A 13,977-nucleotide genomic window follows, 5' to 3' on the forward strand; every position below is an offset into this window, starting at 1 on the left:
GGCGTGAACCCAGGAGGCGGAGCTTGCAGTGAGCTGAGATCCGGCCACTGCACTCCAGCCTGGGCGACAGAGCGAAACTCCGTCTCAAAAAAACAAAAAAACAAAACAAAACAAAAATAGGCAGTCTGACTCCAGAGGACAGTGTCTATTTGTCTTTAACTTTTTATTAATAACATTAGCAAACACCAAAGGTAGAGAGAATGGCACAACTGACCCACATGTACCTACCGCCCAGATTCAGCGATTACTAACTCCTGGCCTGTGCCGTTGCTTCTCTGTCCTCATTCACTTCCCTCCACTGCTGGGTTATTTTGAAGCAAATTATATACACATTAGATCACTGCATTTGTAAATACTTCAATATTTATCTCTCAAAGAAAGTCCATTTGCTGGAGAATTGACTCATGCCTGTAATCCCAGCACTTTGGGAGGCCAAGGTGGGAGGATAGCTTGAGCCCAGGAGTTTGAGACCAGCCTGGGGAACAAAGCAAGACACTATATCTTCAAAAAATAAAAATAAGAACATAAGCCAGGTACAGTGGCTTGGAGGCTGAGGTGGGAGGATCGCTTGAGCCCAGGAGTCCAAGGCTGCAGTGAGCGATGATTGTATGTCTCAAAAAGAAAAGAAAAGAGAAAGTCTAGTCTTCATAAACACTCTTGTTATCCCAACATCCAGGCCTTCGCTGAGTTGACGCAGTGGCCTGAGGCAGTTTACCTGGTGGATAGTGGGCGGCAGGAAGCATCAGACGTCAGACAGAGAGCAGTTGGTTTGTTTGTATTAACATTTGCTCTGGGATTTTTCAGGAAACTCAGAGCTGCACAGCTTGACACTGAATGAAAGTATCTTAAGCCATATATGTGAAGAAAAGGCTCTTTTCCAAAAATCTGAACTCAAATTCAATATGAAAAGAACAGGTTGCAGTGGGCCCTGTCGGGAGCCCAGGGAGCTGCAATTCAGGACTCCCTAAATGATTCATTCATCTCTGCAGTTCATACCGACAGACCAAGCTGTGCTCTTCGCTTGTGAAAAATGAATACCCTGTCTAGGCTATCCTGAGCTAACCCTCGTATTCTTGCCCTTTTTGCTGAAAGGAATTATTGTTAATATAGCTATTTAATTCAGGACTCTCATCCAGACTTCTGAAGCAAAAAGCCAATCAGCATGAAGCTGCTAGCATATTGGTTTTGTGAAGTAAGTGTTAAATAATAATAATAATTACCCCCACTGTGCTCTCCAGTGTCACCGTCTGACCACTTTATCCCAGGGGGAGGAGGCCCCCTCAGGCCAAGGGAGTCTGGCACAGTGACCAGCCAGACTTCACCAAGGCCTCAGGGCTTACTATAAATAAATCACGGCTTTGTACAAGCTGAGCCAGTGCAGTTCTTCCAACTGGCTGCTCCTCTCCAAGAACAATCAGGACTCGGGTGGCCAAGCAGGAAGTCTCTCATCACAGTGGTTCTCAGATTCCCACCACTGTGTGGGTGCCCGAGGCCTGAGCAAGCCCAGCTCATGTGGCAGCATGAGCTGGACGGGAAGACCTAAGTCCACCAAGCCTTTCATTTCTCACCCTTTGCCCCCAGCACAACTTTCTATGATCATAGATTCTGGAATCTTCATCCAAGACACACAGGAGAACAAGATCTGCTGCAAGACCTTTTTTTTTTTTTTCGAGACATGGTCTCAGGTCTCACTCTGTTACCTAGGCTGGAGTGCAGTGGTGTGATCTTGGCTCACTGCAACCTCCACCTCCAGGGCTCAAATGATCGTCCCACCTCAACCTCCCAAGTAGATGACCACTTTTTTTTTTTTTTTGAGACAGAGTCTCGCTCTGTCGCTCAGGCTGGAGTGCAGTGGCCGGATCTCAGCTCACTGCAAGCTCCGCCTCTCGGGTTTACGCCATTCTCCTGCCTCAGCCTCCTGAGTAGCTGGGACTACAGGCACCCGCCACCTCGCCTGGCTAGTTTTTTTTTTTTTTTTTTTTTAGTAGAGACGGGGTTTCACTGTGTTAGCCAGGATGGTCTCGATCTCCTGACCTCGTGATCCACCTGTCTCGGCCTCCCAAAGTGCTGGGATTACAGGCTTGAGCCACCGCGCCCGGCCGATGACCACTTTTTAAGAAGATGTTAAAGATGACAGCTTACGGCCAGGTGTGGGGCTCACGTTGTGCTCCCAGCACTTTGGGAGGCTGAGGCAGGAGGATCGCTTGAGACCAGGAGTTTGAGACCATTCTGGGCCATAAAGCATGACCCCATCTCTATAAAAAACTTATTTTAAAAAGCTGGGTGTGGTGTCTCACACCTGTAGTCCCAGCTTCTCAGGAGGCTGAGGTGGGAGGATTGCTTGAGTCCAGGAGGTCGAGGCTGCAGTGAGTTGTGATCACAGCCTAGGCGACAGAAGGAGACCCTGTCTCCAAAAAAAAGAAAAGAAAAAAAGCAAGAAGCACCTGTTTATGACAAACTCAGCCATCTGGGTGACGTAGATGGTTGTATGTAGGTAACAGGGTGGTTTCAGGGATGGCAGGTTCACTTTAGAAATTGTAAAATGCCTAGCAGTCTTCAGAACAAGAGATTAGTTAGAAAAGGAAAGTGACAACTGTGTGTTTTCTGCAGGGCCTGTCGGAAAGTCTCTGGTTTCTCTTCATCCCTGAGGACTGGGGAGGAGGCCTTTTCAGGAAGAGCAGTTTATTTTTGTGAAAGGGATACTTCCTGATTTCAAACATTTGGAACTAAACTGGAACCTATTTTTCTTTCCTATTTCTACGTTTTTGAGGTGTGTGTAAAGCCACCAGCGCAGCAGCTGGGAGGACCCCTCAAAGCGGGGCGGGTGGGGTGAGTGAATCCCAGCGGGTAGAGTCTTTGCCCAGATTTGAATCTCATTTGGGTGATGTTTCAGAGCCCTGGGTGGCAGATGACCATTTATTCAACGGTCCTTCATTCACTCATCCAGCCACTCAGCACATCTTTACTGAGCACGTGCTCTGTGCTGTTCTAGGCGCTGAAGGATAGAAGTGAACGGTTCTCTCCTCATGGAGCTTAGGTTCCAGCAATAAGCAAAACATGTCCTGCAGCGAAAGGCTTCTGGGCTTCTGGGCTTCTGGGCTGCCGGCGAGATCTTCCCAACTTTCACTACCGGGTTCCTTCCTGACGCCCGTCTCTAGGGACGCACTCCCGCGGTTGGCAGGGCTGGGGCCCGGCGGAGTCTCGCGAGGATCTGGTGACTTCTCGCGGTAGCGCCCAGCGGTTGCCGGGAAACGGCGTGGCTTCCGGGGGGCGGGCGCGCTGGTCCGGGAGTCGCGGCTGGGCCTGTCCGCTGGCGTCATGGTGAGCAGGGGCTGGAGCGGGGCTGAGGTCCTCGGCAGGGGCCTGGAGACCTCGGGGCAGGGAGGCCTCGGTACACAGAGACCCTGGGAATGGGAGGACTGGAGCGCTGGGTTCCTGGAATTGAGAGCTCGGTGCTCTTGTGAGGGTCTCCGTGGGGCAAACTCAGGATGCTCCTGGCCCCGGGGCCTTCCCGCACTCGGAGCTGAGACCTGGGCTGTCCAGAGCCCTGTGCTCCCTGGGGTGGTCGTAGAAAGCCCAGGACCCAGGGTCCGCAGCGCATGGTCCCCAGAAGAGTGAAAATGCGTCAAGGGGACTCCCATCCTGGAATGGGAGACTCGGTCTGTTGGATCCCTGGGACCTAGGGTTTCACCTCACAGGGGCTTTGCAGCGCACCAGGGTGCCCATTGAATAGAGCCGGGGGCAGGGATTACCCTAAGCCCTTTGGTCTCCGGAATGGAGAGCCTGGGGCACACCAGAGTGGCTAGAGATCCCTCTACACCAAGGAGGCCTGGACAGGTCCAGTGCCCTTGGAGTGCCCAGGGCACAACCTTGGGATACAGGAACCACTGTTCCCTTAGAAAGCCTGGCAGGAGTCAGGCCCAGACCGAGAAGAGGAAGGCGGAGCTCGTGGCCTCATCAGCGCCATCTCTGTTTTTCTCTTGTAAAGGGCTCTCCCTTTGTGATACAGGAATTGTCAGTAACTCAATTTCTGGGCAGGTGTGGCAGGGTGGGTTTCAGCTGGTGGGGGAGGAAAGCTCTGTGAGCCCCACCAAGTCCCTGCAGCTGGCTGTGAAGGTCCCAAATGCTAAGTGATGCTGAACCTTCCTCTGCGGCCTTTAGGGCTTTCTGATGAGGTAGCCTTCTTGGAGTGGAGGGATTAGAAAGAGAGCAGTACATTACGAATTAACATTTAAGTGGATGAGTTTTTTGGCCCAGGAATGGTCTTCTGAAAACAGACTGTGAAAGAAACTACCAAACTAGGCCAGGAGTCTTGGCGCCGTGACTCACACCTGTAATCCCAGCTCTTTGCGAGGCCGAGGCAGGCGGATCTTGAGGTCAAGAGATCGAGACCATCCTGGCCAACATGGTGAAATTCTGTATCTAGTAAAAATACAGAAATTAGCTGGGCGTGGTGGTGTGCACCTGTAGTTCCAGCTACTCGGGAGGCTGAGGCAGGAGAATGGCGTGAACCTGGGAGGCGGAGCTTGCAGTGAGCTGAGATGGCACCAGTGCACTCCAGCCTGACAACAGAGCAAGACTACGTCTCTAACAAAACAAAAACAAAAACAAAGGCGGGGCATGGTAGCTGACACCCGTAAACCCAGCACGTTGGGAGGCCAAGGTGGGTGGATCACTTGAGGTCAGGAGTTGGAGACCAGCCTGGCCAACATGGTGAAACCCTGTTTCTACTAAAAATACAAAAAAAAAAAAAATTTCCTGAGTGTGGTGGTGTGCACCTGTAGTCCCAGCTACTTGGGAGGCTGAGGCAGGAGAATTGCTTGAACCTGGAAGGTAGAGGTTGTGCAGTGGGATTTTTAAGGAATCAGACTGATGCAGTTCAGGAGGATATTTATTAATTATTTAGGTGCACTGGCCCAGTCAGATTAACATCCAAAGGACTGAGCCCTGAACAAAGAGTCAAGTTACCTTTTTTTTTTTGAGATGGAGTCTCGCTCTGTTGCCCAGGCTGAAGTGCAGTGGCCGGATCTCAGCTCACTGCAAGCTCCGCACCATTCTCCTGCCTCAGCCTCCCGAGTACCTGGGACTACAGGCGTACACCACCACGCCTGGCTAATTTTTTGTATTTTTTAAGTAGAGATGGGGTTTCACCATGTTAGCCAGGATGGTCTCAATCTCGTGACCTTGTGATCCGCCCGCCTCGGCCTCCCAAAGTGCTGGGATTACAGGCACGAGCCACTGCACTGGGCCAAGTTACCTTTTAAGCGTTTCGTGTGGCAGACGGGAGATCTGTGCAGGGGGAAAGCATACTACAGACGCAAGAAGCAAAGACAGTTGTTCAGTTGAAACGTACGTTACATCATTTCTTACTTTTTAAGGAAAAACATGTTTTGCGACTTGAGTTTATCTGCCTAGTGACCTTGCAGCTGCGCTAGAGAAACAGGGTCTTCACAATGCCTGGGAAGGGAGGAGAGATCAGGCTCACTACCACCAAAAAACAGGCAGTTACTTTTTTTTTTTTTTAATTAATTAATTAATTATTTTATTTATTTATTTAATTTATTTATTTTTTTTGAGACGGAGTCTCGCTCTGTCGCCCAAGCTGGAGTGCAGTGGCCGGATCTCAGCTCACTGCAAGCTCCGCCTCCTGGGTTCACGCCATTCTCCTGCCTCAGCCTCCCGAGTAGCTGGGACTACAGGCGCCCGCCACCTCGCCCGGCTAGTTTTTTGTATGTTTAGTAGAGACGGGGTTTCACCGTGTTAGCCAGGATGGTCTCGATCTCCTGACCTCGTGATCCACCTGTCTCGGCCTCCCAAAGTGCTGGGATTACAGGCTTGAGCCACCGCGCCCGGCCGACAGGCAGTTACTTTTTAAAGCACTCCAGCTCTTTCTCTTTCAGGGAGAGTTGGGTTTTCTTACATACAACTGAGTTTCTGCTTACACACTTTTTAATTTCTTTTAATTCCTGTTCCAGTTGCAGTGAGCCAGGATTGTGCCACTGCACTCCAACCTGGGTGACAGAGCAAGACTTCATCTCAAAACAAACAAACAAACAAACAAAAAAAACCACTACCGGCCGGGCGCGGTGGCTCAAGCCTGTAATCCCAGCACTTTGGGAGGCCGAGACGGGCGGATCACGAGGTCAGGAGATCGAGACCATCCTGGCGAACACGGTGAAACCCCGTCTCTACTAAAAAAATACAAAAAACTAGCCGGGCGAGGCGGCGGGCGCCTGCAGTCCCAGCTACTCGGGAGGCTGAGGCAGGAAAATGGCGTAAACCCGCGAGGCGGAGCTTGCAGTGAGCTGAGATCCGGCCACTGCACTCCAGCCCGGGCAACAGAGCCAGACTCCGTCTCAAAAAAAAAAAAAAAAAAACCACTACCAAACTACTTCTATTTCTATTAGGTTGTGGGAATATGGGCCTCGGTCTGTTGGATCCTTGGACCAAGGAATATGGGTGATACTTTTTCTGTTTTCTTCTCATCAGTGTTTTCTAAAATTTCCACATAATATTTTCTTTTTCTTTCTCTCTCTCTCTTTCTTTCCTTCCTTCCTTCCCTTTCCTTCCTTCCCTTTCCTTCCTTCCCTTTCCTTCCTTCCTTCCCTCCTTCCTTCCTTCCTTCCTTCCTTCCTTCGTTCCTTCCTTCGTTCCTTCCTTTGTTCCTTCCTTCCTTCCTTCTTTCCTTCTTCTTTCCTTCTTTCTTGTCTCGCTCTGTCGCCCAGGCTGGAGTGCAGTGACGCGATCTTGGCTCACTGCAAGCTCTGCCTGCTGGGTTCACGCCATTCTCCTGCCTCGGCCTCGCGAGAAGATGGGACTGCAGGTGCCCACCACCACGCCTGGCTAATTTTTTTGTGTTTTTAGTAGAGACGGGGTTTCACCATGTTGGCCAGGCTGGTCTTGAACTCCTGACCTTAAGTGATCTGCCCACCTCGGCCTCCCAAAGTGCTGGGATTACAGGTGTGAGCCACGGCATCTGGCTCCACCTAATATTTTCACTCAAGACTAAATGAAAGATAAATGAAAATAAACGGGCCAGTCGCAGTGGCTCACACTTGTAATCCCGGCACTTTGGGAGGCCGAGGCGGGCAGATCACGAGGTCAGGAGCATGGGACCAGTCTGGCCAACATAGTGAAACCCCGTCTCTACTAAAAATACAAAAAATTTGCCAGACATTGTGGTGCGTGCCTGTAATCCCAGCTACTCAGGAGGCTGAGGCAGGAGAGTCGCTTGAACCCGGGAGATGGAGCTTGCAGTGAGCCGAGATCACGCCATTCCACTCCAGCCTGGGTGACAGAGTGAGACTCTGTCTCAAAAAAAAAAAAAAAAAGAATTCAAGACCAGCCTGGCCAACATGGCGAAACCTTGTCTCTACTAAAAATACAAAAAAAAAAAAAAAAAAAATTAGCTGAGCGTGATGGTGGGCGCCTATAGTTCCAGCTACTTGGGGAGGCTGAGGCAGAAGAATTGTTTGAACCGAGGAGGTGGAGGTTGCCGTGAGCCAAGCCAGCCTGGACGACAGAGGGAGACTCCATCTCAAAAAAAAAAAAAAAAAAGGATAAATGGATTTAGGTTTTAATGTTTTTTAAAAATAAAATTTCCACATTAAGTTTGTAATTTTAAAAAAGTTACATAGCTGGGCACAGCAGCAGTTCTCTCCTGTGGTCCCACCTCCTGCGGAGGCTGAGGTGGGAGTATCAGTTGAGCCCAGGAGTTGGAGTCTTCAGTGAGCTGTGTGACCACGCCACTGCACTCCAGCTCGGGTGACAGAGCAAGACCTTGTCTTTAAAAAAGGTGACCGAGGCCGGGCGCGGTGGCTCAAGCCTGTAATCCCAGCACTTTGGGAGGCCGAGACGGGCGGATCACAAGGTCAGGAGATTGAGACCATCCTGGCTAACACGGTGAAACCCCATCTCTACTAAAAAATACAAAAAAAAAAAAAAGCTAGCTGGGCGTGGTGGCAGCGCCTATAGTCCCAGCTACTTGGGAGGCTGAGGCAGGAGAATGGCGTGAACCCCGGAGGCGGAGCTTGCAGTGAGCTGAGATCCGGCCGCTGCACTCCAGCCTGGGCAACAGAGCGAGACTCCGTCTCAAAAAAAAAAAAAAAAAAAAGGTGACCGAGACATGTAGACACAGAAAAGCATGGGCTGAAGACTATTGGGAGTAGCAAAGTCAGCAGGATAGGATATGGAAATTTGGTATCTGCTTGAGTGCTCTGTAAATGGGTGGCCAGACAGAACTGCTCCTGGTGTTACGCTGGTTTCAGCAACTTCCACAAGGAGGTGGGGTTAGAAGGTTCTCTCCCAACCTTGTCAAAGATGCTAAAACCACGCACGACGCCATGCGCAGTTCCGTCTGGCAGTCCATTACAGAGCTCTCGTGGTGGGTGCTGTCGGCCCAGGCTTTCTTGACCAGGCTTCTCTGAAGCAATTTTCTCTTTGGAAGGAAGGAAACTTCTGGTTGTCACAACCACTTGCGGTTATGGAGGCTTTTCTCCCTACGCTTACTGAGTGGTGTCTTGCAGGTCTTTTCCATGGTGGTTACCAAGTATTGCTGCCAGCATGGTAACGTTTGGCAGTGTGGTATTGAGGCTCTTCCCTCGGTGCCCAAGGACGTTTTGCATGTACAGCAGTGGTCTTTACTATTACCAAGAAGTGAGTGGGTTTGGAATGGATTCCCCCTCTCTTAGTTTTTGGAGACAGGGTTTCATTCTGCTGCCCAGGCTGGAGTGCAGTGGCGCCAACATAGCTCACTGCAGCCTTAAACTTCTAGGCTCAAGTGATCCTCCTGCCTTGGCCTCCCAAAGTGCTGGGATGACACGTGTGAGCCACTGTGCCTGGTCACCATATACCAAGGAATGAGTGGGTTTGGAGTGGGTTCCCTCTCTTTACTTTTTTTTTTTAAGGTACAATTTTCTTTTCTTTCTTTCTTTCTTTCTTTTTTTTTTTTTTTTTTTTTTTTTTTGAGATGGAGTCTCGCTGTGTCACCCAGGCTGGAGTGCAGTGGCCCAATCTCGGCTCACTGCAAGCTCCGCCTCCCGGGTTTACGCCATTCTCCTGCCTCAGCCTCCGAGTAGCTGGGACTACAGGTGCCCGCCACCACGCCCGGCTAGTTTTTTTTTTTGTATTTTTAGTAGAGACGGGGTTTCACCATGTTAGCCAGGATGGTCTCGATCTCCTGACTTCGTGATCCACCCGCCTCGGCCTCCCAAAGTACTGGGATTACAGGCTTGAGCCACCGCGCCCGGCCTTTTTTTCTTTCTTTTTGAGACGGAGTCTTGCTTTGTCGCCCAGGCTGGAGACGGAGTCTCGCTTTGTCACCCAGGCTGGAGTGCAATGGTGTGATCTTGGCTGACTGCAACCTCTGCCTCCCGGGTTCAAGCGAGTCTTCTGCCTCAGCCTCCCGAGTTCCTGGGACTACAGGCGCCCGCCACCACGCCCGGCTAGGTTTCCTCTCTTTTCTAAAAGGAATGTTCTCCTTCTCGAAAGGAAGGTTTCTCCTTTGTGCTTCTCCAAATGCAACAGCAGGATGTGTGTGTGGTTAAGGGTGGGAACACTCAGGGCAGTGATGTGCTCCAGGTGAGCAGAAGGGCGAGCGGTTCCAGAGCCTTTTCTGCCAGATGTCCCTGGGAGCACATCAGAGCCAGCCAAGAAGGGGAAGCTGTTAGAGTCTCTCTTACTTACTCTATTATCTCCACCAAAGGCACCCAAAAAGAAAGGGAAGAAAGGCAAAGCCAAAGGCACCCCGATTGTGGATGGGCTTGCTCCAGAGGACATGAGCAAGGAGCAGGTAAGCACAGCGGGCTGTGGCCCAGTCCCTGGGTGGGCGTCACGCATGGCGCCTGCATGAACCTCTCATGTGGCTGCACCATTTGTCCATCTCGCCATGTGGATCCACCGTTCTGTCCAGGCCAGAACACCTGCCCCCTGTGGCCCGTGATTCCCATCAGCGGCAGAGCTTTCGAGTACACTGTGTCTTTTCAAAAAGGCAATGAGGCTGTTAAAGAACTTTGTAGCCGGGCGCGGTGGCTCAAGCCTGTAATCCCAGCACTTTGGGAGGCCGAGACGGGCGGATCACGAGGTCAGGAGTTCGAGACCATCCTGGCTAACATGGTGAAACCCCGTCTCTACTAAAAAATACAAAAAACTAGCCGGGCGAGGTGGCGGGCGCCTGTAGTCCCGGCTACTCGGGAGGCTGAGGCAGGAGAATGGCATAAAAACCCGGGAGGCAGAGCTTGCAGTGAGCTGAGATCCGGCCACTGCACTCCAGCCTGGGCGACACAGCGAGACTCCGTCTCAAAAAAAAAAAAAAAAAAAGAAGAACTTTGTAATAGGCCAGGCGCGGTGGCTCAAGCCTGTTATCGCAGCACTTTGGGAGGCCGAGACGGGCGGATCACAAGGTCAGAAGATCGAGACCATCCTGGCTAACACGGTGAAGCCCCGTCTCTACTAAAAATACAAAAAAATTAGCCGGGCGAGGTGGTGGCGCCTGTAGTCCCAGCTACTCGGGAGGCTGAGGCAGGAGAATGGTGTGAACCTGGGAGGTGGAGCTTGCAGTGAGCCGAGATCGCGCCACTGCACTCCAGCCTGGGCGACAGAGCGAGACTCCGTCTCAAAAAAAAAAAAAGAACTTTGTAATAGGGCGGTAGGAATGTGGAAGGACATGTTTTTCTGATCTAAAAGCTATTTTTAATTTCATGTATTCTCCTTCAGTCTTACCGTTTTTTGCACCTGATGTGTATGGACTTATCATAGTACACATACTTAGCATTCTCCTTTATTTTATTTGCCATTAAACATTATCTCAAAAAAGGAAGTTTTTAAAGGAAAGATGATTTACTTAAAATCACATCTGAATCTGATTAATCATTGGTTGTTTTTGATAAAAGTCCCAGTGAGGAGTAACAGCATCAGGGCTGCCTTTTTCTTGTTGCTTATTCTGGGGAGGAGGTGATGCTTTTATAGTTTCTTTGTAGGAGTTAGTTTAAGTCCCTTCTTCATTTGGATGTAGTTAAGGGATACAGAACATAATTATATAATTACAATTTTACCTAAAAGGCTCCTGAAGACGGCAGTGTCTAGCAAGCACGGTGCGCCCTCCGGCCTCTGCCCTGATGGACGACTGCCCGTGGGCACCTGACATGGGACATGAAGACTGTGTCAACTCGGTGTTATTGTTAATCTTACCTTCTTTACGAAGGAGACTGAAAGAGTCACGTGACCTGAAGTTGGAGCTGGGTGGAGGTCCTTGAACAATGGTAAAGAATGGCTTTATTTGACATGCAGGAAAACCATTGGCAGTTTAAGCCAGTGGCTAAGCAGAGAGGTGATGGGGTCAGGTTTGTGTTCTGGAAAGATGTGTGGAGCTGCTGGGTGGAGAACGGATTGAACACTGCGTTGTCCCATCGTGTGAGCTGCTGCCCGTCTCCCTGTTTGCTTCCCATTCCTGTGGAGATAGGCCTTGTGGGGCAGGGGCCATGCAGTCTACTGGGCAGGCCCTTGCACTGTACATTGCACATGGAGCCGCAGACTCAGAGGGCTTCTTCAGGGTCCAGGCAGGTGGGGAGGGATGGGGGCGACCTGGAGACTCCTGCCCCGCAGCAGACGACAGTTTTTGTCAGTTCACTGCGGATTGCCCTGTGGGCCTAGGACTTCAGTGCTGTTTTTTTCTGGTTTTCCAAGAGAAGCTGGAAATCTGGATATTTATAAGAAATCTGAATATTGAGTGATGGCAAAATCTCAACACCGTGTGAGCCAAACAGACCAGTCAGAAACCCTGGTTCAGGTTCCGCACAGGAGACACTAAAGATCTGTGACGTGAAGACATTTGTCACTGTGCTGAGGCACTGCTTGGATTCGGGGGTGCTGTGCCTCCCTCATGTGAACCTAGCCCCCCGCCCGGCATCCTCAGCTCAGAACCCCTCCTGCTGCTCCTTCTTGATTGGTCGTTGTCTTGTCTTCTTTTGAGGTGAGAAATGTGGTTTCCCTGTGGGGAGTGTGGTGTTGAGAAAGAAAAAGGCTTACAGTAAGTGACCCGGGGCTGTGCCCAAAAAGTAACTGATTCTGACGGAGTCTTGCTGTGTCGCTCAGGAGTGCAGTGGCGTGATCTCAGCTCACTGCGCGAACCCGCCTTCCGGGTTCACGCCATTCTGCTGCCTCAGCCTGCCCGGTAGCTGGGACTACAGGCACCCGCCACCACACCCGGCTAATTTTTTTGTATTGTTAGTAGAGATGGGATTTCACCGTGTTAGCCAGGATGGTCTCGATCGCCTGACCTCGTGATCTGCCCGCCTCGGCCTCCCAAAGTGCTGGGATTACAGGCGTGAGCCACCATGCCTGGCAGTAAACTGATTCTTAAGGGAAATGAGCTCCCAAGAAAGCTGGAAGCCTGTCCTACTTTTTTTTTTTTTCTATTTGCAGATTCTCAGTTGAACCCTCTTGAGGGTCAGGAGTCTGCTGGTTTTGTGTTTTTTGCTTAACATTATATCTTTAGAGGTGAATTTTTTTCATTTAGCATTATCATATGAATTTGTTTAAATGCTGCTACATCATTTGCCTGTATATGTTTTGTGTTAATGTGATATTTCTCCTAGTTGATATGTTCTAATTTGCCAACCATTTCCATATTTATTTATTTATTTTTTTAGAGATAGGGTCCTGCTCTGTCACCCAGGTGGAGTGCAGTGATGTGATCATGGCTCACTGCAGCCTCGACCTCCCAGGTTCAAGCAATCCTCCTATCTCAGTCTTCTGAGTAGCTAGGACTATAGGCACGTGCCACCACTCCTGGCTAATTTTTTTTTTTTTTTTTTTTTTTGTAGTGACGGGGTTTTGCCATGTTGCCTGGGCTGGTCAACTCTGGGTCTCAAAAGATCCTCCCACTTTGGCCTTCCAGAGTGGCGGGAGCCACCATGCCTGGCTGTTTGTGTATTTTTTGAGACAGAATCTCACTCTGTCACCCAGGCTTGAGTGTAGTGGCATGATCGTAATTAACTGCAGCCTCAGCCTCCTGAGCTTAAATGACTCTCCCCCCTCAGCTTTCCCAGTAGCTGAGACTATAGGTGCCATCATGCTTGGTGAATTCAAAAAAAATTTTGCAGAGATGAGGACTTGCTATGTTGCCCAAGCTGGTCTTAGACTCTTGGGCTCAAGGGATCCTTCCACCTCGGCCTCCCAGAGTGCTGGGGTTATAGGCGAGAGCCACTGTGCCTCGCTCATTTCCCTGTTTAAACTGGTCTTAGATTATTTCCTTTTCGATATTTTTGCTGTTGTAATAATGGTGTGGGTAATATCTTTGAGCAAGATGTTCTTATATTTCTTTTGAGAAATTTCTTAGGCATAAATTCTCAGGAATGGATGAAAGGATATAGTTATTTTATGATTATTGGTCAAATTGAAGAGAATTCTTCCATTTGCTGAATGTATTCTGTCTCTGGAGCTTCCTAGCCTTATATTTTAACTTTTTACGCTCAGCTGTTTATTTTTAGGTGAAATTGAGTCCTCCCTCTTTCTTCCTTGCCTTTCTTCGGCCACACGCCCCTTTGCCGTGCATGGGCCCCTGCTCAGTGCCTCACCTGACCCACTGCACCTGGCCAGGTGGAGGAGCATGTCAGCCGCATCCGGGAGGAGCTGGACCGCGAGCGGGAGGAGCGAAACTACTTCCAGCTGGAGCGGGACAAGATCCACACCTTCTGGGAGATCACACGGAGGCAGCTGGAGGAGAAGAAGGCTGAGCTGCGGAACAAAGACCGGGAGATGGAAGAAGCTGAGGAGAGGCACCAGGTGGAGATCAAGGTGAGTGGGGCCAGCCTGCCTGTGGCCACGTGGTCACCACACAGCTGCAGAGGAGCTGGACCCAGTGAGGGTACAGGTGGGACATTTTCTGTTCTTGGCTTTAGGAGTCACAGCCCTAAAAGTGTTTTTTATAAAAGGCTGAGGGAGAAAACCTGCAGGTCCTGAGGGTTTAAAATGCAGTTT

At 50.3% G+C, this 13,977-nt stretch overlaps 2 protein-coding genes across 4 annotated transcripts in view; one reads left to right on the top strand and one right to left on the bottom strand.

Annotated features, from left to right (window-relative positions):
- Window positions 1-13,977, bottom strand: part of DBNDD1 (dysbindin domain containing 1) — a 35,714-nt gene that overhangs the window by 15,969 nt on the left and 5,768 nt on the right. The gene's annotated exons all lie outside the window — the stretch shown is intronic.
- GAS8 (growth arrest specific 8) overlaps window positions 3,196-13,977 on the top strand; it is a 29,816-nt gene continuing 19,034 nt past the window's right edge. Inside the window, exons 1-3 of one of the 3 annotated variants that reach the window (XM_050772999.1) lie at window positions 3,196-3,321; window positions 9,704-9,790; window positions 13,597-13,794. In XM_050772999.1, coding sequence (XP_050628956.1) covers window positions 3,319-3,321; window positions 9,704-9,790; window positions 13,597-13,794 — 288 coding nt within the window. In that variant the 5' untranslated portion in view covers window positions 3,196-3,318. Of the gene's footprint in view, window positions 3,322-9,703; window positions 9,791-13,566; window positions 13,795-13,977 lie in introns of all 3 variants that reach the window. The other 2 variants (XM_050772998.1, XM_050773000.1) reach the window with 2 other exon arrangements.

Source organism: Macaca thibetana, chromosome 20, assembly GCF_024542745.1.
Source record: "Macaca thibetana thibetana isolate TM-01 chromosome 20, ASM2454274v1, whole genome shotgun sequence".
Lineage (NCBI taxonomy): Eukaryota > Metazoa > Chordata > Mammalia > Primates > Cercopithecidae > Macaca > Macaca thibetana.